We start from the raw sequence: 23,494 nt of genomic DNA, 5'->3' as shown, positions 1-23,494 counted from the left end.
GGGAAACGACCGTGGCCTCAGGAAACCAGGTGAGAATCCCAACTGAATCAGCCAGCAACCCACATCCACAAACACCATCGCTTTCCCGCAATAACAGCGGGTGTGAAGTGTTCACAGATGAAGTGCAAATATTAAATTAGCTTCTAAAGAATCACCACAAGCTTACTGTACTTACCTATCTTCTCCACAAAAACTGGTAAAAGGGTGAAGAAAAATTTTTTTTCCACATTTATTCCCCACAATCCTTAAACACCTGTATTAACAAAACCCTAAGTTATTAAATACCAATGCCCCTGGGTTTCCAGCCAATGCTGAGACTGAGGGTGCTGACAGCACTCGTCCGGACACGGCCCCCCTTCTCTGGGGCAGCAGAATGGCATCGGGTCTAGAAAGCCGTGTGGCTCCAGGATCCCCCAGGGACAAGCTGCAGCAGCGGCCGCCCCCCTACCCCACCCCCGGCCCGAGACTGGACAGGCCACACGTGCTGAACCGACCTGCCCACGGTCATCTGGGATCAAGTGCCACTCCGTCAGCTCCCTCCAGAAAGGACAGAGTCGGACACAGGGCGCAGGCGAAGCCCCACTGGGAAGCTCAGATGCAGACCCCAGCCAGACCCCGCTTTCATCTGCTTGAATATTAACTAACTCTGCGGGGAGTGGCCCCGTCTAGGACACAGCCTCACAGGTTCCCTTCTGCTTTCTTTCCTCTCCTTGGTGAGTATTAGAAAATAGGAGGAGCATCTATAGTAACAAGGCCTCAGGAGGAAGCGGGTGTATCATTCCAGATGGCCTTCCTTATAAAGAAAACAAGGTTCTTCGAAATTGGGAATCTCAGCCCCAAGTCTGTTTCATGGACTTCTGGCCTGAACACAGAAGCAGGTTTCCCCTTCCGTAAATGCACGCCGGAGGCTCTCAAGTCCGAGGACACCTGCAGAAGTCACGCTTTCTGGACCACCATGACACACGGAATCAACACACCAAAGGTACGCAACCTCCCCCAACTGTTACCAAAAAGACGGTTCAAAGTCGGTTTGGTGAATGCTGTTTAAAGAGAAAGGACACTAGTTTCCTAGCTTCATCCAGAATTGCTATTGTGGCACAGGAAATTCACGAATCACATCACATAATTGTCTCCTTGATCTAAGCTGCTCATCTGCTGTGCAAATGAACAGGTTTCCCATCAGCCCCTAGCGGCTTGGACTCACTCCATGTTCACACAGACCACTATCTTCATGCTACCACGATAACTCATCTTCACAGTAAAAACGCCAGGAATTCCCAGGGAAACAGAACATCAGCCCGTCTGCTGGGCCGTCTCTTATCGTTCGCTAATGGAGAGCCGTTTACTCCAGAAAGTAAACCCCTCATGGAGGGAAGTGGGAGTCCAGATGAAAAGGCAGTGCACAGCGAAGCTGAGACCCCTGCCCGCCCCGGGGAGAGCCGGCCCCTCCCAGGCTCGTCACCAGGCTCCACATGCACCGCTCTCAGTGAGGGTCAGAGGCGCCTGCAGTGGTGCCGGGCTCTCGGGGAGCAGCCCCGGGAAACCACAGACAGATGACCAGGGCTCACACCCCCAGCTGCAAAGCGATGGCAGTGTACCAGGCACGCACACCCCTCGAAGTCCTGGGGCCACTCGCTGTGACCGCCATGCTTGGGGCCAGGGGTCTGTACGAAAAGTCATGAGAATGGAGTCACTGTGGTAAGTCCCCTAGGGGCACTCCTCTGGGCAACAGGGCTCAGGTGGCTTCTTGTTTGTTTTAGGAAATATCCAGAATTACAACTGGCCATTGAGTTATTAAATATCATTGGAAACAAGGTCGTTTTAAAATGAAGATAAAATATTGCGACGTGAATGAAGGGATGTATTAACGTGTTCTTCGGGTCCGGGCGTCCGCCTCTTCCTTACTTCTTCTTCCTCCTTTCCTGAACACACCGTGGACAGAACCTGTGATGAGAAAGGCACAGTGAGGGGCCCTTTGCACGTGGGCAGCCAGACCCCGTTTCCAGGATGGCTGGACGCTGCTGAAACGGCACCAGGACAGAGACCCACAAACGCAGAGCACGCAGCCTTCCCATCGGGGAAAAGCCCCCACGCGGCCATTCCATCCAGCACGTCTGTTCTAAAGTCGGCGGATAAGATTCGGGTCGGCGAGCAGCATGGTGCTTACACACGGGCTTTCCTCTGGATCAAGCTCACGGGTCCTCCCTGTGCGATGACAGCGCCACTGGGACCAAACTGGAGGCGGGCAGTCGGGCGGGGCCCCTTAACCTGGCAGAGGAGCAGAGCCCCGCCCGCCCCACGGGGCTGAGCGGGCCCTGGTGGCCCTGGGCGAGCAGGTTCCAGAGCCAGAGACACAGGGGGCTGCTCTGGGTCCCTCCTGGGCCCTGGCAGCCCCGTAACAGAAGGGAGGCAGCTGATCCTGCGTGATGCAGCTGCCCCGGCCCCGGCCACCAGCACCTGGTCCAGGCCAGCGAGTGAGCCTGGCCCTGCCAGGCCCTGGGGTGGAGGGCAACACTGCACCAGCGAGCACGGGGTGCAGACTCCCAGACACGGGCTCAGGTCTCAGACCTAGGCGGAAAGCAGCCTGCTCTCTGCCATCTCCCAGGGGAGCCCAGGGAAGTCGGGAGTTAGACAGCAGCGGGCTGGGGCCGCGGCGCCCTGGCTTCCCGGCCGGCTCTGCGCGTCCCGCCCTGTTCCCAGCAAGTGGTGGGCAGACCCTCTCCTCCCAGAAGGAAATGATTTTCCAGTGCCTACTAGACTCTTCCACGCAGAAGTCCCACAAACAATTCGAACCCACCACGTCCCAGTCAAACTTAAATCGCCCTCCCTGCCTCCTGTTCCCGGGACTTCGCTTCAGCACAGGTCAGCAAAACCAGATTCCTATGCACACTAAAGCTGCCGCTGCCCACTGAACACAGGACAGAATAGACGGCGCCATGAGCCAGGGCACGTCTTCTCGATGGAACGGAAAGCCCGCGGCACTGAGGGTGCCTGGCCTGCGCCCGGCCAAGACCTAGTTAACGTTCTTTGTGTTTCGTCAAAGCTCCCCGGGGAAGAACTCCTCATTCTCTGTTTTTATCTGTAATCATCTCTGCCTCACTCAACAGTCAGAATGGCCGTGGTTTGGGGGAACAGGAAGTGCAGGTCACCTTCGATCAAGGCAGGGGTTGGAGCACCGACTCTTTGCACAGTCGACTTACAGTCGGCCGTCCATACCAGCGGTTCCTCCACACCGCAGATCCAACCCACTGGGAATCACGGAGCACAGCAGTGCTTACCATTGAAAAATAACTGCATCTAAGCAGTTCAAACCCATGTTGCTCACAGGTCCCTTCACTATGCAAACGTAATAAAAGCCGCGACCCCGTGTGAGGCGGGTGGGTGTACCCTGCAGCTCGGCCCCGGGGACCACGACCAGTGGCGGCAGGAAGGCCCCTAGCCCAGCCGCTCACCCAGTTCTCCAGGAAAGCCGGCGCCCATACTGACCATTTTCCTTTGGGCTTCGTGGTCAGGTCCACACAGGCGAAGTGAAACCACTCGATGGGGCACTGCAAGGCGAAGGAGGTGGTGGTCAGCCCCGCGCTCCGGGCGCCACCCGGGCGCCACCCGCCCCGAGGGCGCCGCCCCAGGCCTCAGCGAGGCCCCACTCACATCCGGGTTGTCACAGCCGATCATCTCCCCGTAGGACACCTGGTGGCACAGGCAGTAGGTAGGCTCGTTTGGGTCCACGGGCATGTCCAGCACGTCAGAGGGATGCACCGACAGGATGGTATCGGTGAACTCCGACCTGCGGGGAAACGACAGCGGTGAGTGGGGGGGTAGAGGGACGAGCTGCCCCGGATGGCGCCAGACAAGGCCGTGCACGAAGGCGTGGGAGGGTGTCGGGGGGAGGCGCTCACCACTCAGCGTCCAGACCAGTCCCCCCAGGGACAGGAACCATGCCTAGCCCTGGCTCCCCGCCCGATGGGGCCTGCTCCCCAAGCTCCTCCCCCAGCCTGGGTCAGCCCCCGCAGCCTCCCGCGGCCTCTCCCCGGCCGGGGCAGGCACACGCCACCACCACCAGTGGACACCTGGCAATATCCGAGAACCCACCTGAGCCTATCCAGGCAGCCCAGGTGACTGAGCAGCCCTGGCTCCGCCAGCTCGCCCTGCACCTCCCCCACAAGAAGGGCCACCGCCTCGCCGCGAGAGCCACAGGAGCCCCTGCCCCCCTCGCCCTGCCCTGGCCCTGACCCCCAGGAGCCCACCACCACCCACCTAGCTGCCCACTGTCAGCAGGGCCGCCCTCACCTACCCACGCCAGGGAAGCGGCCTGTCGCCCTGCACTCCCCAGCTGCCCTCTGGGCTCCACCCACAGCCCAGCCAGACCCCTGCACTGTCCACACCGCCCTCCAATCTGCTGCCTGCGGCTCTGCAGCGCACACAGGGAAGGGCTCGTGGAATCGACTCTCATGTGTTTCGTTATTTAAAACAAAAACCGTGAGCTCAGGCTGGTGTAGACAAACAGTACGTTCCCACCAGTACAGAAAGAAAACCCTCCCTCCCCCACCCCCACCCCCAAAATAAAAAGTACAGGCGCAGATTCAAATGCATACTTGCTAACCAAACACAGCAAGTCACACGAGGAACACGGCAAAAGGAAAGCTAAGACATGGCGGCCGCCGGGCCATCTGAATACACTGACCGGAGTGAAACGAAGAAAATCTGGTCCCCCAAGGGATTCACTGCTCACGTGCTCCCTGTGCACCAGAGTCTAGAAACGCTGTGCCTTTGCGACCTGCCTCCGGCCCAGCGAGGCGCCCCGGCCGCACACCGTCCCTGACACAAGTATGCTCGGTGCCCGTGCAGCTGCCACCCAGGGCCCTCCCTCTGTGTGGGCTCTGCTCTCCGTCTCTGGGAGCGTCATGGAAACGCGTCCTGGCCCCTGTGCTTTCAAACTGCTTCAGGCACAGCCACGAGCAGGCCTTCAGGCTGGGGCGCTGTGTCACCGCCCGCAGGGTCCTGTCCTGCCGCCAGGGGCCTCCCTCCCAGGCGCCCCCCGGGGGAATCAGTGCAAACCCCCGCGGCAGCCACCCACCAGCAGACTCAGGCCTCTCCTGCGGTGCTTCCCGCCTCCGGCACAGACCTCGCCTCGTCTGCTCCGTGCGTTCTGCTTGAGGCTCGACCACGCTGCACAGTTCCAGCTGCCGCGCAACCTGCGCCCGTCACCCCGGGTTCAAGGGCACTGGCCGGGTGCGTGGCAGTAGGAGAGGCTGCAGGGCTTGTGGGGACCCCCCCAGCGAGGACACCTCCAGCCAGCAAGCAGGCCTGGGACCCCATACCACCGCTCCTCCAGTCTGGCCTGGAGGGGGCTCCGGGATGGGAGGGTGGAGGGAAGCGGCCGGGAGGTCACGGGGGCTGAGCCCACGAGGGCCCTTCTTGCTGGCCGAGCCCATCCCTGGGGCAGGCCAGGGTGACCCCTCAGGCAGCAGTGCTGCCCCTCGCTCCGGACCCCAGGACGTGGTGGGCACCCTTCAGTGGGCACCCTTCAGCAGCCACCCCAGGGAGCCCCACACGCTTCGCCCCCCACGCGCGTCCCAGGCGCTTCAGGACATGCCCCCCGACAGGCACGGCTACTCATCCTCAGGAGGAACGGCCCCCGCGTCCACACGCAGATCCTGCCTGGCTCATGGGCTGTACAGACGGCAAGGACGCACCCTAGGTCTGGCGCTCGCCATTCAGGTGGCCCCCCTGCCTGGCCCCGCAGGGCAACAGGACCTGCCTCTGACCCTGGAACCGCAGCATCACCCCAAGGCAGGCCGTGAAGCCACAGCACCAGCAGACGGGGTACACTGGCCCGCACCCGGCCCGTGGGTGTCCTGTCCTCTCCAGACACCGTCCTGGCCCCGTCCTGCCCCAATGGCCCCCGGTGACAGGGCGCCCCTGGTCACACAGCAGAGCGGGCCTTCAGGGCGGGCCTCAGCACCCCCGGCCCCCTCTGCCTGTAAACTGGGGCAGTCACGGCACCACCGCCCAGGGTGGCCGTGGAGAGGAAACGGTTCACGCAGAAGCGCCGGGTCCAGCCTGACTTACCGAGGGCTCTGCCAACGTTGCCACCCCTGACTACCCCTTCTCACCTGCCGCTGCTGCGGCCAGCGCTACGAACAGCAGCCAGCGACATGCATGCCAGCCCCCTCAGTGAGGGGAAGCTGCGGGCCCGGCCGGCTCCAGCGCATCCGCAGAGACGGGGTGAGACACCCGGGTCATCCCCAAGGTCTGAGCCACGGCCAGGCACGCACTCGTCAGGGAGGCTCCCACTGCACCAGGGAGCCAGGGTCTTGTCCCTCCAAGGGGGCTCATGGAGAGGAAGGGACACAGGAGAACACCTGCTCATCCCCAGAGGAGGCCGGCAAGCCCCCAAGCCCTAAGCAGGAAGGAGCAGAAAGGCGCGGAACACTGCTGCCACCACGAGGTGGACGACAAACCCGACAGACAGTGAGGTCACACTTCAAAGACACTGGACAGCTGTGCAGTGACACAGGCAAGATGCCCCAGGGCTGAGGAAGAGGCAGCAGCCGAGGGAGCAGGCCATCCATCTCCCGTGCTCAGCCGAGGCCTGGAGGCCCACTGGGGACCACACCGACTCTGCAGGACCCCGCACACACGGCCGTGACCCTACAGTCCACTTACTGACCCTGGGGCCATGCAGAGGCTGCAGAGTGACATCCCTGGTCTCTGAGCAGCCAGCCTCCTCCTCCAGGCCTCCGCAGGAAGGAAAGCCAAGCACCGCCCACAGACAGCCACTGCGGCAGCAAAACAGATACTCTGGCTTCTCCGTCAGGAGCCGGGAGGCCCCCTGCCACCTTCACCACCCCGCCCCAAGCCTGCTCCATCTGCCTGGACCAAAGAAGGGCAAGCCCTCTCCACGTGCCTCCAAGGCCAGACAACGAGACAAGTACATGACATGAAAAAGCAGGAGTGGTAACCACAGGAAAGTGGGCAGACAGAAGCAGATGCAGAGACGACCCAGATGTTAAAATTAGCAGAGAAGGGCTTTAAACACACATTATGAAGAAAACGTAAGTAACGGGGATGCAAATATGGAGACTTTTCAAAAAGGAACTAAAATCCGTAAAAAAGGAATCAAATGGGTGCTCCAGAACGAAGACTACAGTATATGCGGACTTACGGCCCTTGACCAAGGCGGGCCTGGAGTGCGTGAACCCACTTACACACAGGTTTTCTTCAGTGAGTACACGCTACAGCGCTACGCGACCCGTGGTCGATGAACCCTCGGATGTGGCACCTCAGACTCAGAGGGCTGCCTGTAAGGTAATACACGGACTTCCAACTGCATGGAGGGCTGGTGCCCCCAGCCCCACATTGTTCAAGGGTCACCTGTAACGTTTATGGCCTCACCCATCTGCAACGGACACAGCCTAACTGTTCCCACACAGTCAACAAACATCCCCCATAAGGCAGATGCTTTCAATCACCTCTGACACAGATCTCATGGCCCAGCATTAAATGTCCTGCCAGATCTACAAAACCGGCTTCAGTAAGAACACACACAGGTCAGTGCATTCCCCAGGATCCCCCTGCAGAGCAGACAAGAAGGAGACGCACCGTCTAAATGCTCAACAAAGAGGCTCTCGCGAGGGTTCACATCTCATCGGCCACATCCAGACTCTGGAGAACGCTACAAGCCAAACAGCGCAGGTCCTTCAAGAAGGAAAATTATGAAGAAAAGAAAAGGATGGAGAAAAACTTACGCATTAAAGAAACTTTACCTAAACAAAGACCCTGACAAAATAACAGGTACTGCACTGCCCTCCTACTATGAACAAGTAGAAAACTGGACAAGACACCTGAAGTAGGAGTTACCAGACACTACACAGAAGGCAGCACAGGACAGCGATCCTGAGAAGGTAAACGAGCCAGGTGAGACCTATGACCTTCTCAGCTTTCTGCCCGGAGGCACGTTCCACACGCCAGTCCTTAGAGAGGAGCAAAAGCCTGCATGTCTAGAAGGAGGGAAAACCCAAAGCTCAGGGAGGGTGAGGCTGCTGGAACTTGGGGACAGGGTGCTGGAAAGGAGGAAGCTAGAGAAAGTGCACTCCGGAAATCTGCAAACAGATCCATTTGAGTTTTTAGCTAAAGATTAAGCTGCCCGTGCACGGACTGACAATCCACAAGGCCAGGCAGAGAATACCAGGGACCCGTGAGCTGAACCCAGAGCTCACACGCAGCCTGGGCAACATTCAAGTTCCAACCAGCCAGCATGGAGAGACCTCGTCAAAACACCAAATACATTCAGAGGAGAACACAGAAGGGTCACACCTTAGCAGGAGGGTTTAACCAACCCTAGAGTAAAGGCTACTCTAACCTAGGGGTTGGCAAAATACAGCCTGCAGTTGGCTGCCTTTTCTACAAATAAAGTGTTAATGAAACACAGTCACATCATTCAACTACATATTTTCTGTGGATGCTTTCAATATTAAACAGCAGAGTTGAGTGGTCACAACAGAGACAATATGGCCTACAAGCCTAAAGTATTTACTATCTGGCATATTAAGAAAAAGGCTTTTTTTAACCAACGTTAAAAATGTGCCTACAAAGGATCAAGCTGCTCCACAGGTGATTAAACTAGTGACAAAAATTTAAATGAATTTTTAAAATTCAACACCCATTAAACGAAGACAACAAAATCCTGATATTCAACCACATAACACTGACACTGTCTTAACAATGAGTCAAAACTTACTAGATGGGGGCTTCCCTGGTGTTGCAGTTGTTAAGAATCTGCCTGCCAATGCAGCAGACACGGATTTGAGCCCTGGTCTGGGAAGATCCCACACGCCGCGGAGCAACTAAGCACGTGCACCACAACTACTGAGGCTGCGCTCTAGAACCTGTGAGCCACAACTACTGAAGCCCGCATGCCTAGTGCCTGTGCTCTGCAACAAGAGAAGCCACCGCAATGAGAAGCCCACGTACCACAACAAAGAGTAGCCCCCGCTCGCAGCAACTAGAGAAAGCCCACACGCAGCAACAAAGACCCAATGCAGCCAAAAATAAAATAAATTAAATAAATAAAAATTTTTAAAAATGCTAGATGGACTTCCCTGGTGGCACAGTGGTTAAGAATCTGCCTGCCAATGCAGGGGACATGGCTTCAAGCCCTGGTCTGGGAAGATCCCACATGCTGCAGAGCAACTAAGCCCGTGCGCCACAACTACTGAGCCTGTGCACCACAACTACTGAAGTCGTGCACCTAGAGCCCATGCTCCGCAACAGGAGAAGCCACCACAATGAGAAGCCCGTGCACTGCAACAAAGAGTAGCCCCCGCTCGCCGCAACCAGAGAAAGCCCATGTGCAGCAACGAAGACCCAATGCAGCCAAAAATAAATTTTAAAAAAATGACTAGACATGTGGAGGAGGAAAATGTGACTTACAACCAGAGAAAAAGCAGTCAACAGAAACAGACCTGCCAAACTCATCAAAATGTATGCATTAAATATATACTGTTCTTTGTATATCAATCATACCTTAATAAAGCAGCTTTAAAACAACAAAAAAAAGAAATAGACCTGGAAATGACAGAATCAGAAGAGAAAGTTTTTTAAAAAGCTGTTGTAAAATGATATATTCAAAGATATAAAGGAAAATATATGTGTAATAACAGAAATGGCAAGTATATAAAAAAAGAAACAGAACTTCCTGATAAGAAAATTTCTTAAATCAAAGATTCACTAAAGGAGACTAAGATTAAATTAGACAACAAGGAAGAAAAGACTTGAAGATAAAGTAATAGAAACTATCCAAATGGAAGCGTAGAAAGAAAATTTCTGACAAAATAGTAAGCAGAGCCTCAGTGATCTGTAGGAAAATATCAAGCTAACACACATATATGATTGGAGTCCATAAAAAGAACAAAAGAGAGCAGAAAAAATAATTTGAAAAACTGGCTGAAAAATTACAAATTTGATGCAAACTATAAACTAACAGTTCCCAGAAGCTCAATGAGCTCCAAACAGAAAACACACAAAACACACACATGAGGACACATAATTAAGTTGTTAAAAATCAAGTTGCTGTGGACTTCCCTGGTGGAGCAGTGGTTGAGAATCTGCCTGCCAATGCAGGGGACACGGGTTCGAGCCCTGGTCCAGGAAGATCCCACATGCCGCAAAGCAACTAAGCCCTGCGCCACAACTACTGAGCCTGCATGCTGCAACTACTGAAGCCCGTGCACCTAGTGCCCATGCTCCACAACAAGAGAAGCCACCACAGTAATAAGCTGCGTACCGCAACGAAGAGCAGCCCCCGCTCACCACAATTAGAGAAAGCCCGCGTGCGGCAATGAAGACCCAACACAGCCAAAAATAAATAAATAAAACAAATAAATTTTTTTAAAAATCAAGTTGCTAAATGGAAACCTTAGAAGCAGCAAAAATAAACAAAGCCACTTATATACAGAAGAACAAAGATAAGAATTACCACTAATTTCTCATCAGAATCAATGCAAGATGGAAAACAACAGGACATCTTTAGTGACGAAAGAAAAAAAGAAGTCAACCTAAAACTTTATATCCAACAAGAATATCCTTCAAAGATGGAAGTGAAATAAAGATATTTTCAAAGAAACAAAAACAGAAAATTCATCACCATCAGCAAACCTGCACTGTAAAAAATGTTAAAGAGGGCTTCCCTGGTGGCACAGTGGTTGCGAGTCTACCTGCCGATGCAGGGGACACGGGTTTATGCCCCGGTCTGGGAAGATTCCACATGCCGTGGAGCGGCTGGGCCCGTGAGCCATGGCCACTGAGCCTGCGCGTCCGGAGCCTGTGCTCCGCAAAGGGAGAGGCCACAACAGTGAGAGGCCCATGTACCGCAAAAAAAAAAAAAAAAAAATGTTAAAGAAAGTTCTTCAGGCAGAAGAGAAATGATACCAGATGGAAATCTGCATCTACATATAGTGAAGGGCATTGGAAATGGTAAATATATGGACTAACTATAAAACTTTTTCTCAAAAAAAAAAAAAAAACTTTTTCTCATATTTTAAAATGTTTAAGATAAGCAATGATTTAGACCTAAAACAATAACAACAATATATTCAGAGACTTATGTCATACGTAGAAGTAAAAATTTTGATAATAGCACAAAGGACAGGAGGCAGAAAACAAAAGAATACTCATGTAGGCTCTTACATTAAACATGAAATAGTACAGTATTATTTGCAATTCTTTGTGATAAGTTAATGAAACAGGGTATACACACTTGAATAGTCCTTAAAATGGAACACTGAAGAAATTCCCTGGTGGTCCAATGGTTAGGACACAGCACTTTCACTGTCAGGGACCTGGTTAGATCATGGAACTAAGATCCCACAAGCCATGCTGCACAGCCAAAAAACAAACAAACAAAAAATAAAAAATAAATAAAATGAAAACTAAGACTTCTTTGAGATACCATTGACACCCACTTAAAAAAATGGAATACTGAAGAAATACATGATTAATCCAAAAGAAGACAGGAAAAGAACAGATGGGACAAGGAGACAACTAATAGCAAGATAGTAAATTTAAATCCAACCATATCACTAATTACATTAAATCTGAATAGTCTAAACAGTGCAATGAAAAGAAGGAAATTTTCAGACTAGATAAAAAAGCAACACTCAATTATTTGCTGCTTTCAAGAAACTCACTCTAAATACAAAAACACAAATGTGGTGAAAGTAAAAGAATGAAAAAGGGAAAAAACACACCATGTAAAAACTCACTGTAAGACACTTGGAATGGCTATAGTAATATTAGACAAAACAGACTTCAAAACAAAGAAGGACAACAAAATAAATAATGATAAAGGAGTCAATTATTTTTAAAAAACCTAAATGTGTATGTACCTCCAAATAACAGAGCTTCAAAATATATGAAGCAGAAACTGACAAAGCAGGAGGAGAAATAGACAAATCCATGTCTAGAGTTGGTGATCTCAACACTCTTCTCTCAGTAATTTATACAAGTAAACAGAGTATCTGTCAGGATACATAAAACTTGAACAGTGCTGTCAACCAAGTTATATAATTGACATCCACCCAACAACAGTAAGATACACATTGCTTTCAAGTATATATGGAACATTCAGAAAAATAGACCATAAACCATAACCTAAAACTTAATCACTTTCAGATAATTTCAATTACAGAAGTTCTCTGATCACAGCAAAATTAAATTAGAAATTGAAATTAGAAAGTTACCTGGAAAATCTCAAATTATTTGGGAGCTGAGAAACATACTTCTACATAAGCTACGGGTCAAAGAAAAATCACAAAAGAAAATTTTAAATACTCTGAATGGAATAAAAACAAAAACATATCAAAATTTGTGTGACGCAGCTAAAACAGTAATTAGAAGAAAGTTTATAGCTTTAAATATTTATATTAGAAAAGAAGGGAAGTATGAAAATCATACTAAGCTACTAAGCTACTTCTACCATAAAAAGCTGGAAAAAGAAAAGCAAAATAAATCCAGGCTAAGTAGGAGGACAGAAAGAATAAAGATATTAGCAGAAATAAGTGCAATAGAAGACAAACAGTAGAGAAAAAAAATCAATGAAACCAAAAGCTAGTTTTCTGAAAAGATCAAGGCAAAATGAGAGAAGACATAAATCATCAATTTCAGGTCTAAAAGAGTGAGCATCAGTACAGAACCTACAACATCAGAAGAATAATATAGTAATATTATGAATAACTTGATGTCAATAAATGTGACAACTTATATGAAACAACAAATTCCTTGAAAGATGTAGATTACCAAAACTGACTCAAGAAGAAATAGAAAGGTTGACTAGTTCTATAACCTTAAAGAAGTTGAATACAGCATCAAACTGTATACTTATAATGAAAACATTTTATTGTTATGTAAATTATTCCTTAATGAAGTTAATCTAAAAGGTTAAAAAAAAAGCAACAAGACTAAACTATAGGGTCCAGGAGTGTACTGTGTCAGGGACAAAACTACAAAGAAAGAATGGAAGTGAACACCCTGTCTGTGTGGGTCGTGTGTGTCTGGAGCTGAGGAAGTGGTGATTCTGAAGGGGCACAGGGAAGGGCCCCCCAGGGAGCGTTAGTCACCGGCCAGGCAATGATTACAAGGAGGTGCCTCTTACAGTAATTCGTTAAACCACACGTTTGTTGTGTGGTCTTCTGCATCTGTGCATTACTTTACAATACAAAAACACTATTTGGGGTTTGTTTTTTTTTTAAAGATAAAAGTTTAAACACTAGGTTTAAGAACCAAAACTTTTCTTCTGTCGAAAACTAACTCTTCTGAGCTCTCCCCATAACCGTCAGAATCACCTCCACAGAAGCCACTTGGCATTTTAGCATCTCCTATGAAGCAATGTTACACCGTCTTGGAGGATGAAGCATCCCATTCATGTTCTATGAAGCTCTCTTGGTGGGGAGGGGGCAGCAAGTGAGAGAGTGCTTTAAATGAAACATCCTGAAGTTCAAGTTAAATGACATGGATATTTAATAAATGCAGTCACACAATTTAAAAATGAATACATCTAAAACATGTATTTATATATAAAATGATCAACAGATGTGTATACAGCTACTAGGAAGTGGCTTAGCTTGAACCGCACCAAACATCACCGTGTCTCTTAAGAGGCAGGGCACGCAGTGGCTAAGAGAATGGGTTCTGGAGTCAGACCGCCTGGTGCAAACCCAGGAGCTCTGAAGCCTCGGTCTCCACGACTGCAACACTGCTCCCTCAAGTTGCCGTGAGGACCAACTGACCCGACACGGGCAAAGCAGGAAGAGCTGCAGCACACCTGGCACGGGCAAAGCAGGAAGAACTACAGCACACCTGGCATGGGTAAAGCAAAAAGCTACAGCACACCTCGTACAGGTAAGCACTTCCTCAGCCTTAGCAGTCACCGGTGTTTCCATCCTGAGCAAATACCAATGGTGTTCTTCAGGGAAAAAGAGAAAAAAAGCACCTCTCACCCTCCTTTATGCTTCTTCTTCTTTGGGGTGTCTTCTTCTGAGGTCCTCCTGCCACGACCCCGGGAGCCCCTCTTTTCTTTCTGACCTCGACCTTCTGAAACAATAAAGACCACAACTTTGTTCACAGATTTCACTGAAGCAGGACAAGATTTACCCAAATATGATATTTACCATAATGTTCCTAATACACTTATCAGACAAAATTCTTCAGAACTCCATAGTTAACAACAACAAAATGAAGAAAAATTAACAGACTTGCTTTTTAGCCCCCGTCCTCCAGAGCTTTCGAAGTCGCTGCCCTCCATCTTGTCCTTCAGGTCCGCCTCGAAGCGAGCCAGGTCCGCATCAAGCCTCCGGATGTGCTTATCCACCTACACAGAAGGATGCTCACACATTCCGTTCGAAACTCAGAGCAAAACGCCTCAGGGTCACAAATGCTCCTGACGTCAAGCAGAAAGCACTGTCTGGCCCTTAAATTGAGTCTAGAAGTAACAACACTCTGCTAGAACAAGGCCTGCTATTTCCAACTTGATGCAAGGGTCTCTTTTCCCCACATTCTGTTCCCCATCAACAGAATAAATCCTACTCAGGGAAAAAACCTTGAAGGCAGGCAACAATGAGAAACAGAGCCGTTAAGATGCAATGAAGTAAAGGGCTGAGGACCCTGGATACTAGATCCTGACGTAAAATGTGAAGAGCTATAGGTTCGTCAACAGAAAATGACATTTGAAGATGGAGTTCCGGACGGAGCTGGAAGGAAGGACCGCACAGAACTGCCCGTGACAGAGGGGATGCTCCTGCAGCTAAAAGGACGTCAGGAGACACAGCACTAGCTGGCTGGTGACAGCCGTCCAACACCGTCCATCACGGCCCCCAACTGGAAATGAACCACAGTCCTAAGCTTCATTACACGTCAGAGAGAAAACAGACTGTCTTAAGGACGTTGATCACACCTAACTCCTTGGAAGACAGGCTGATTACTCAAAGGATTTAGCACTTTGGAGCATCGAAGTCCCAACATAAGCATTAAGGTCTCCTCCCAGAGGATTCTTTCTCAAACACAACTGATTTCAGGCTTTAAAAAAATCACTGTTTAGGGCTTCCCTGGTGGTGCAGTGGTTGAGAGTCCGCCTGCTGATGCAGGGGACACGGGTTCGTGCCCCGGTCCGGGAAGATCCCACATGCCGTAGAGCAGCTAGGCACGTGAGCCATGGCCACTGAGCCTGTGCGTCCGGAGCCTGTGCTCCACAACGGCAGAGGCAACGGCAGTGAGAGGCCCGTGTACCGCAAAAATAAATAAATAAATCACTGTTTAGGGCTTCCCTGGTGGTGCAGTGGTTGAGAGTCCGCCTGCCGATGCAGGGGACACAGGTTTGTGCCCCGGTCCGGGAAGATACCACATGCCGCGGAGTGGCTGGGCCCGTGAGCCATGGCCACTGAGCCTGCGCGTCCGGAGCCTGTGCTCCGCAACGGGAGAGGCCCCAACAGTGAGAGGCCCGCGTACCGCAAAAAAAAAAAAAAAAAAAAAAATCACTGTTTTATTGGGGGAGGCAAGGACGGGAGCCTCACTACACGACCTCATGTGCATCGCAGAACGGCTTTGTGCCACCTTGCAAACCCCAAGAGAAGCGGAATTGAAAGGAAATTGGACAAAACCAATTCTAGGACCTTACCTAAAGCTGACAAAAACAAGCATTAAAAGTACATATAAATGAACAAGCAAAACGGGCACAGGACACAAGACCACAGAAATGGTTCCAGGACGAGGACTCCTCCTACGTGCACCTTCTCTAGCGGCATCGCTCTATCGCAGCCCGGCCTCCACCTCGCGGCCTCGTTTCCCGAGCAGCCTCCCCCTTGCTGCATGAAAGCAAGGAGCGCGTCCGAGGGGAGGCCCCGCCCCCACCCCGCCCCCCCTCCTCACCATCTCGTAGGTCTGCATGGCCAGCTGCACCTTGTCGTCGCTGTACTCCCTGCACTTGCTGTAGGCGCTCTGGATCCTCTGCAGGTGCTCCACGCGCTGACCCGGAGACAGAGTCTTCACCGTGGAGATATACTCTGCAGCCAGGATGTCGATCTCGGCTTTCTTGTCTGATAGAGTAATGGGCAAAAAGCCAGGACACGCTCACCAGACTGGCAACCAATAAAGTCTGACAACGACAAGTGCCAGCAAAGAAGTGGCTGGCCCAAACTGGCCACCGGTGGCGGGCACAGCCTTCCCAAACACTTTGGATCAGGGAGACAAGCAGACACCCCGACCAGGGCAGTGCGCCCACGACAGTCCCAACGTATGACGCTGCCCCAGCAAGGGTTCATCGTGCCCTCTTGGACTCTCAAGTTTGAAGAGTCCATTTATTATTGTTTGAATAATAAATGATGTGCTCACCTTACCTATGACCCGGCAGCCTACTCTCAGGTACATACCCTAAAGATTTAGAGGCCAGGGTACACACGGGAAAACATTCATAACTGCAGATAACAGAAAACAACCCAAACATCCAATCTACAGTGAAACAGATAAATAAGCTGTGGTCCGTTCACACAACAGAACGCTACCCAGCAACAAAAAACACAAACATCGGTTAATCCCACAAAAGGTGGCACTGAGCGAGAAAAGCAAGACACAAAGGAAAACACATTGTATGATTCCATTGATGTTAAAGGCAAAGACAGACGCAACTCTTAACTCTTTGGTTTAGAGAGGTGAGAAAACCATTCTTGCAGGTGAAAACTCAGGATGTACCCCTTGGGGAAGGGGGGCCTGCTCATGAGGATCACACAGGCCCCCAGGCACGAGAGGCTCCATTTCTCCATCTGCAGAGAGGCTCTCCAGGTGCTATTTGCTGAGCAATCTACAAATGTTTATGCTTATTTCTGAATACAAATGCTTTATCTCACCATAAAAGAAATCTCTGCATTCACTAGTCAGGAAGCTGTTCCTTAGTGAAAAACCACAGCTATTCCAATCTTGCAAAACATGTGCCCAGCACAATGAGTGGAAAAGTGCCCATACCCAAGCACACCACCATGAAATGTAAAACCTCAGGGATAAAGAGAAAAGCCTAAAAGCTTCTAAACAGGAAAGGGAAAAAAAAGATCACATATTCAAAGGATGAGAAACCCAAATGACATCAGACTTCTCAACAGCAACACAGAAGCTAGGAGACAATGCAGCAACGCCTGCCACATTCTGGGGGGCCTGTCAATCTGGAATTCTATACCCAGCCAAACCATTCACTGCTGCATTTTCAGACATGCAATGGTATAAGAAATTTACCCTGCCGTAAATTTCTTTCTGGAAGCTCCCAGAGAAAAGGCTCCTCTGAAACAAACGGGCAAATCAAGAAGTAGTATGTTTACAGCCTAGGAAACAGGGCTCCAAGCCGAAGAGGAGCAAAGGGAGAGCCTAGGAAGACCTAGGGCAAGGCGTGCGCGGCAGGCCCGGAAACTGTCGGCCCGGACGGGACCACAGGACAGAGGCTCCAGGAGAGAGGTCTCCATGGAGAGCACACACGGAACTGGCAGGTAACCTGGTGCAGCAGGCACACTGAAAACGAGGAAAACAAAACCAACAAGAAAAGCAATTAAGAACTCCAAGAAAAAGACAGTTACTCCAAACAGGGCATGTGAGCATAGCATACGGTAAACTACCGACACAGCAGCCCAGGAAGGAAAGAGCATCACTGGACAGCACAGCATCACCACAGTTCAAATTCTAGTCCATCACACCCAGGAGCCGGGGGGAGGGAGTTGTGTGAGCATGAACCGAGCAGGGCACAACTGGAGATGTAAATCTTCACTTTTTGTAATAACTGAATAGATAAAGTCGAAAACCAAAAGCAAATAAAGTAAGAAATAGCAGCAAAAATGAACTGTTTAGAAATAGGGAGTTAAATACCAAAAGATCTAAAAGGACTAACTGTTTAAAATAGGTACACAGTTTGAAAATAGAAAATCTTTTAAAGGAAAGAAAAGGTAACAAATATTTTGACTGCGGGAGGGGATGACGATTATAAAGATGTGACATGGAGACGTGGAGGGACACAAGGGACTAAGTTTACTTTAAAGACCCAGCACTAGGGGCTTCCCTGGTGGCGCAGTGGTTAGGAATCCACCTGCCAGTGCAGGGGACAGGGGTTTGAGCCTTGGTCCAGGAAGATCCCACACGCCACGGAGCAACAAAGCCCATGTGCCACAGCTACTAAGCCTGCGCTCTAGAGCCTGCGAGCCACAACTACTGAGCCCACAAGCCACAACTACTGAAGCCCGTGTGCCTAGAACCCGTGCTCCACAACAAGAGAAGCCACCGCAATGAGAAGCCCACGCACCGCAACGAAGAGCAAACCCTGCTCTCCACAACTAGAGAGAAGCCCGCGCGCAGCAACAAAGACCCAACGCAGCCAAAAAAAAGACTCAGCACTCTCTCTGACACACTACCCAACACCTGTGGCCCAGGCTGGACAGCAGCCCCACTGCCCCAGGTCCCTGGAAGACCAGTACGCCACCCCCAGGATCCTGGTGCTCCGCTCCTGGACTTGGGGAGCTGCTCCCCACACCCTGGCTCTTCTGAAAGTTCTGAACCCACCTTCTGTCCTCTGGTCCAGCTCTCGCATCAGCTGGAAGTTCCTCTGAAGCTCACAGGGTAGGTTCTCAATACCTGAAACACAGACACATGCTTCTCAACAGCAGGACAAAACCCCACCTTCCAAGCTTCATACTTCAAGGCTACAAACAATAAGCCCACTCTGGCTTCTGTTTCTCTTAGAGTTTGGAGAGCAGAAGAATCAAGGTATCTTTTTTCAGGGACACGAGCCCAACACTGAAGACAGTGGGGAATCCAGCCCTCCCCTATTTCACACTGGTAATCGGCTGACGCGCTTCAGAACTTGTCAGAAACTCGAGAAGCTAGAGGCGAACAGAGGGCAGAGGGAGGAACGTGCCTGTGCGACTCTCCCACCGCAGACCCCAGGCCGCTCCTCCCCTGCAGACGCCCCACCACAGAGAACAAGCCCAAACCCCGGGGTCCTCCTTGCCCTCCTCCCACTCTACTCTGAACTCAGGGCATTGGGCGGTGCCCACCAGGGCTGTGCGGTAGAACTTTATGCCAAGACAAAGCCTCCTGACACAGCGCGCACTGGCCACACGGGGCTACTGAGCACCTGACATGGGGCCAGTACAACTGAGGGACTGAACTTCTCATTTTACTTGAGTTTATTTAAAATCAAACAGACTGTGCGGGACAGCAGAGGTAAGGACCCTGCCCCACACTGCTCTCCTGTCCGCATGGCCAGGCTCCTGGTCCAGGCCAAGCTCCCCACCTGTCCGCAGCCAGGACAGGCCCCCTCCACAGATGACCGCTCCAAGAGCTCTGATTGTACAAAGCTGCTGCGTAAGCCCCAGGGCTTCCCAGCTCACACAGAGAGCGGCACAGACCCACCCATGGCCTCCCCGTGGGCTCCCCTGCTGTCCTACCAGGGCTCTCAAGACAGTGCCACCCCTGCACTCTCAGACCTGCTGGGCTCCTTTGTGACCTTTAAACTTTTGTGAACTTTTAAAAACTCTATCTCTTCCATTTGAGAGCCAGTTCCAGGAAAACAGGGATCATGTCTGCTTTCTTGGCACACAGCAGGTGCTCAGGGAGTGAGCAGGGGCCTCCGTCCGCAAGCCTTCACATGGGTGTCCCTCACAGGACAGGAATCGTGTTCCTCAGACCCTCCTCCTGGGGCCCCCTGGGCAGGCACCGGGTCAGAGGAGGGCAAGCCACAGCACCCAGAACAGGCACCTGGGTATAGGTCTCTCCAGTGACGATGGTGGGGAAGCCCCTCCCTCCACGGTGCTCTCCGGCCCAGGACGCTGTGCTCAGGTTGGGCCATGCCTGGGAGACCCCCTTGGGGAGGGCTGGATCCCCACTGCCTTCCCCGGGGCCGGGGTTCACTCCCTACTCTCAGCAACCTCGGGTGGGGGTCTGGCCGCCCAGGCCCGGATGAGTGAAAATCCCCAGTGCAGCACAGGGCTCCAGAGTTACCAGGCAAAATTCCCACCAGCCCGCATCCCCAGGCTATGCCCCCGCCAGGGCCAGACTGGAGTCGGACCGCAGAGCTCAAACGTGGGATCGCCACTCTCCAGTGAGTGACCTTGACAAGCTACTTAGCCTCTGACGCAGCATCACCCCCGCTGTGAGATGCGGCAAATAACCACCTGCTCAGGAGTCCTCCAGAGGGTGCAACCTGTGGCACGCCTCGGGACGTTGGCCCACTATGATGATCACTGCCTTGAACACCCTACCCACACGTCTAAGTACCGCCCCCAACCCCCTGCGCAAAGACAGGTGCCCTCAGAGACCCTCCGCGCCATCATGCCTTGCAGATGCACGAACTGAGGCTTGGAAGCGGACTCCCAGGTCACAGCACAAACAGGCACAGAACCCAGTACCCTCAGGCCCTGGGCCCCCCAAACCCGGCCCAGAGTCCCAAGGGACTGAGACTCGACCACCTTATTGGGTCACCGCGGTGGGGGCGGGTCCGGGAATGGGCGGGACGGGACTCGGAGGGGCGGGGCCTAGACAGAGAGGGCGGGGCCAGGGCGGAGAGGGCGGGCCCGACGACGAAGTTGGCGGGGCCTAGTGAATGAGGGGCGGGGCCCAGCCAAGGAAGACGGGTCCTAGGGAGGAGAGAGCGGGGCCTATGGCGAAAGTGGGCGGAGCTGAGCCTGGGAGGGTGGAGCCGAGCCGCGCTGGCCCCGCCCAGCACCCGCCGGCCCCCGCCCCGCCGTGACGCACCTGGAATTGGCGCGGCCGTGACGGCGGGACCCCGCGCCGCACCCCCTGTGCCCCTCCCTCGTGGGCCCTCCCGCCCCGCGCGTGCCTCAGCCGCTCCCGCCGCCTCCAGGCCGTCCCGCCGCCCCCACGTGCCCCGGGGTCCGCACGCGGAGCCTAGTGCGCGGGGCGGGGGGCGGCGTGGCGGGTGCGGCCCGGCCAGGGCGGTGGGCCTAGGGGGCGCGGGGGGCGCTTACTGTCCAGGTAGTGCTCCAAGTACATGGCGGTCGCCATCTTCGTCCGCGGCCGCGCTCTGGGTATGCGCGGGCGGTGGCCCCGCGAGAGGCGGAGGCGGGGCCGGCGTGGTCACTATTAATGAGCCCCGCGCGCTTATTGGTCGCTTTCAGGGGCGGGGCGCCGCCTGAACCCGCCCCACGGCTTCCGGTCGGGGCCGCGCGAGGTGTCGCGCGGGAGCTGGGCGGTCCCGGCTGGGCGGGCGGAGCAGGTGTCTGGTAGCAGGGAGGTGGAGCGCGTCCCGACCCCGAGGAGGAGCGGCTTCCGGGGCCCCGCGGACCCAGACTCCTGCGATTCCGGGGGTCGGCGGGGGCAGTCGTTCATCACTGAAAATGCACGTTTAAACGTACACCCTCCTCCGTGAACTCTTCACTAAATCCCGGGCAGATATTTAAGAGTGGAAACACGTTCATTGTTTTGCCAATTTTATCTTCATTGTAGAAATTCAAACTGTACAGGAATTTACAGTTCCCAACCTCCCGAAGTTAAAGGACTGTGATTATCTTGCTCACCTTTCAATCTAAATGATAGCAGTTTCGGTGCAACCTTTCTGGCCCCATTTAATGCTTGATGTGAAGATGCACACACGCGCGCTCGCGTACATAATTGCACACTACCCACCTTTTTATTGTTTTAAGTAGATAAGTGTTTTTATTAATAGACTTTAGAGCAGTTTTTGGTTTTCAGAAAAATCGAGAAGCAAATACAGAGTTCGTATACACCCCCTCCACACATACACACGGTTTCCTTTATTATAAACATTTTCCATGGGTGGGGTACATTTATTAAAATTGATGAAGCAATACTGATACATTATTATTAACTAAATTCCATGGTTTACATTACGAATCATTCTGTGTTGTACAATTATGTTAAGTATCCACCATTACGGTATCATACAGGATAGCTGCACTGCCCTAAAAATCGTCTGCTTCTCCTATTCATCCCTCTCCCTGCCCCCGAACCCCTGGCAAATACTGATCTTTTCACTGTCTCGAGTTCTGCATTTTCCAGAATGTCATATAGTTGAAATCATACAGTATGTAGCCCTTTCAGATTGACTTCTTTCACTTAGTAATAGGCATTTTATGTTTCCTCCATTCCTTTTCGTGACTGGATGGCTCATTTCTTCTTAACGCTAAAGAATATTTCATTGTCTATATGTTCCACAATTTATCCATTCACCTATTATTTAGTTACCTATTTTTGGCCATGCCGCGCAGCACACGGGATCTTAGTTCCCCACCCAGGGATTGAACCCGCACCCCCTGCGGTGGAAGCACAGAGTCTTAACCACTGGACCACCAGGGAAGTCCCTCCATTAACCTACTGAAGACATGTTGGTTGCATCCAAGTTTTGTCAATTATGAATAAAGCTGCTATAATCATTCGTGTTTTGGTTTTCGTGTGGACATTTTTTTAAACTCCTTTGGGTAAATACCAAGAACTGTAATTGCTGGGTCACACTGTAAGAAACTGCCAAACTGGGACTTCCCTGGAGGCGCAATGGTTAAGAATCCGCCTGCCAATGCAGGAGACACGGGTTCGAGCCCTGGTCCAGGAAGATCCCACATGCCACGGAGCAACTAAGCCCCTGTGCCACAACTACTGAGCCTGCGCTCTAGGGCCCGCGAGCCACAACTACTGAAGCCTGCTCACCTAGAGCCCATGATCCGCAACAAGAGAAGCCACCGCAATCAGAAGCCCGTGCACCACAACAAAGAGTAGCCCCCGCTTGCCACAACTAGAGAAAAGCCCAAGCATAGCAACAAAGACCCAATGCAGCCAAAAATAAAAATTATTTAAAAAAAAGGAAGAACCCACCAAACTGTCTTCCAGAATGAGCTGTACTATTTTGCATTTCCACCAGCAATGAATAAGAGTTCCTGTTGCTCCACATCCTTGCCAGCATTTCGTGTTGTCAGTGTTTTGGATTTTGGCCATGCTAATAGACATGTAGAGGTATCTCATTTTATTTCCAATTCCCTAATGACAAGTGATGTTGGGCACCTTTTCACATGCATATTTGCTACCTGTACATCTCTTTGGTGAGGTGTCTGTTCAGATCTTTTGCCCAGTTTTTAAATTGAGCTGTTGGTTTTCTTAATTGGTGTCACACTATCCACTTTTCTACCATTTACATTTTTAACAATACTCTTCACAAATTCCGGCCATGTTTTACTCAATTTTATGTCATTCTGTTTATTCGATATATTTCACAGTGTTAGTGTACCATACTTTAACAGACTCCTAATAGGTGAACAATATTTTGATTGTTCCCAATCTTTCATTACCATAAATAGTGCTCTGGTGAACATTTGTTCATACACCTGTATGTATATGTTCCAGTTATCTACTGCTGCATAATAAAATACCTGAAAACTCTGTGGTTTAAAAGAAGCATTTTATTAGAGCTCACAATTTTTGTAGGTCAGGCATTCTAGCAAGG

At 51.5% G+C, this 23,494-nt stretch overlaps 1 protein-coding gene across 1 annotated transcript; it reads right to left on the bottom strand.

Annotated features, from left to right (window-relative positions):
- Positions 1-1,786: 1,786 nt before the first annotated feature.
- On the bottom strand, positions 1,787-21,064 carry ING5 (inhibitor of growth family member 5). The gene is made up of 8 exons (XM_065880502.1): positions 21,009-21,064; positions 18,583-18,654; positions 15,922-16,088; positions 14,257-14,368; positions 13,998-14,091; positions 3,652-3,787; positions 3,487-3,548; positions 1,787-1,944 (listed from the first exon to the last, which is right to left on the bottom strand). Exons 1-8 carry the CDS (start codon positions 21,043-21,045, stop codon positions 1,902-1,904), a joined length of 723 nt encoding a protein of 240 aa, XP_065736574.1. The 5' UTR covers positions 21,046-21,064; the 3' UTR covers positions 1,787-1,901.
- Between the last annotated feature and the right edge of the window lie 2,430 nt (positions 21,065-23,494).

This window comes from Phocoena phocoena, chromosome 7, assembly GCF_963924675.1.
Source record: "Phocoena phocoena chromosome 7, mPhoPho1.1, whole genome shotgun sequence".
NCBI lineage: Eukaryota > Metazoa > Chordata > Mammalia > Artiodactyla > Phocoenidae > Phocoena > Phocoena phocoena.
This window is presented reverse-complemented; position numbering and strand designations above follow the sequence as displayed.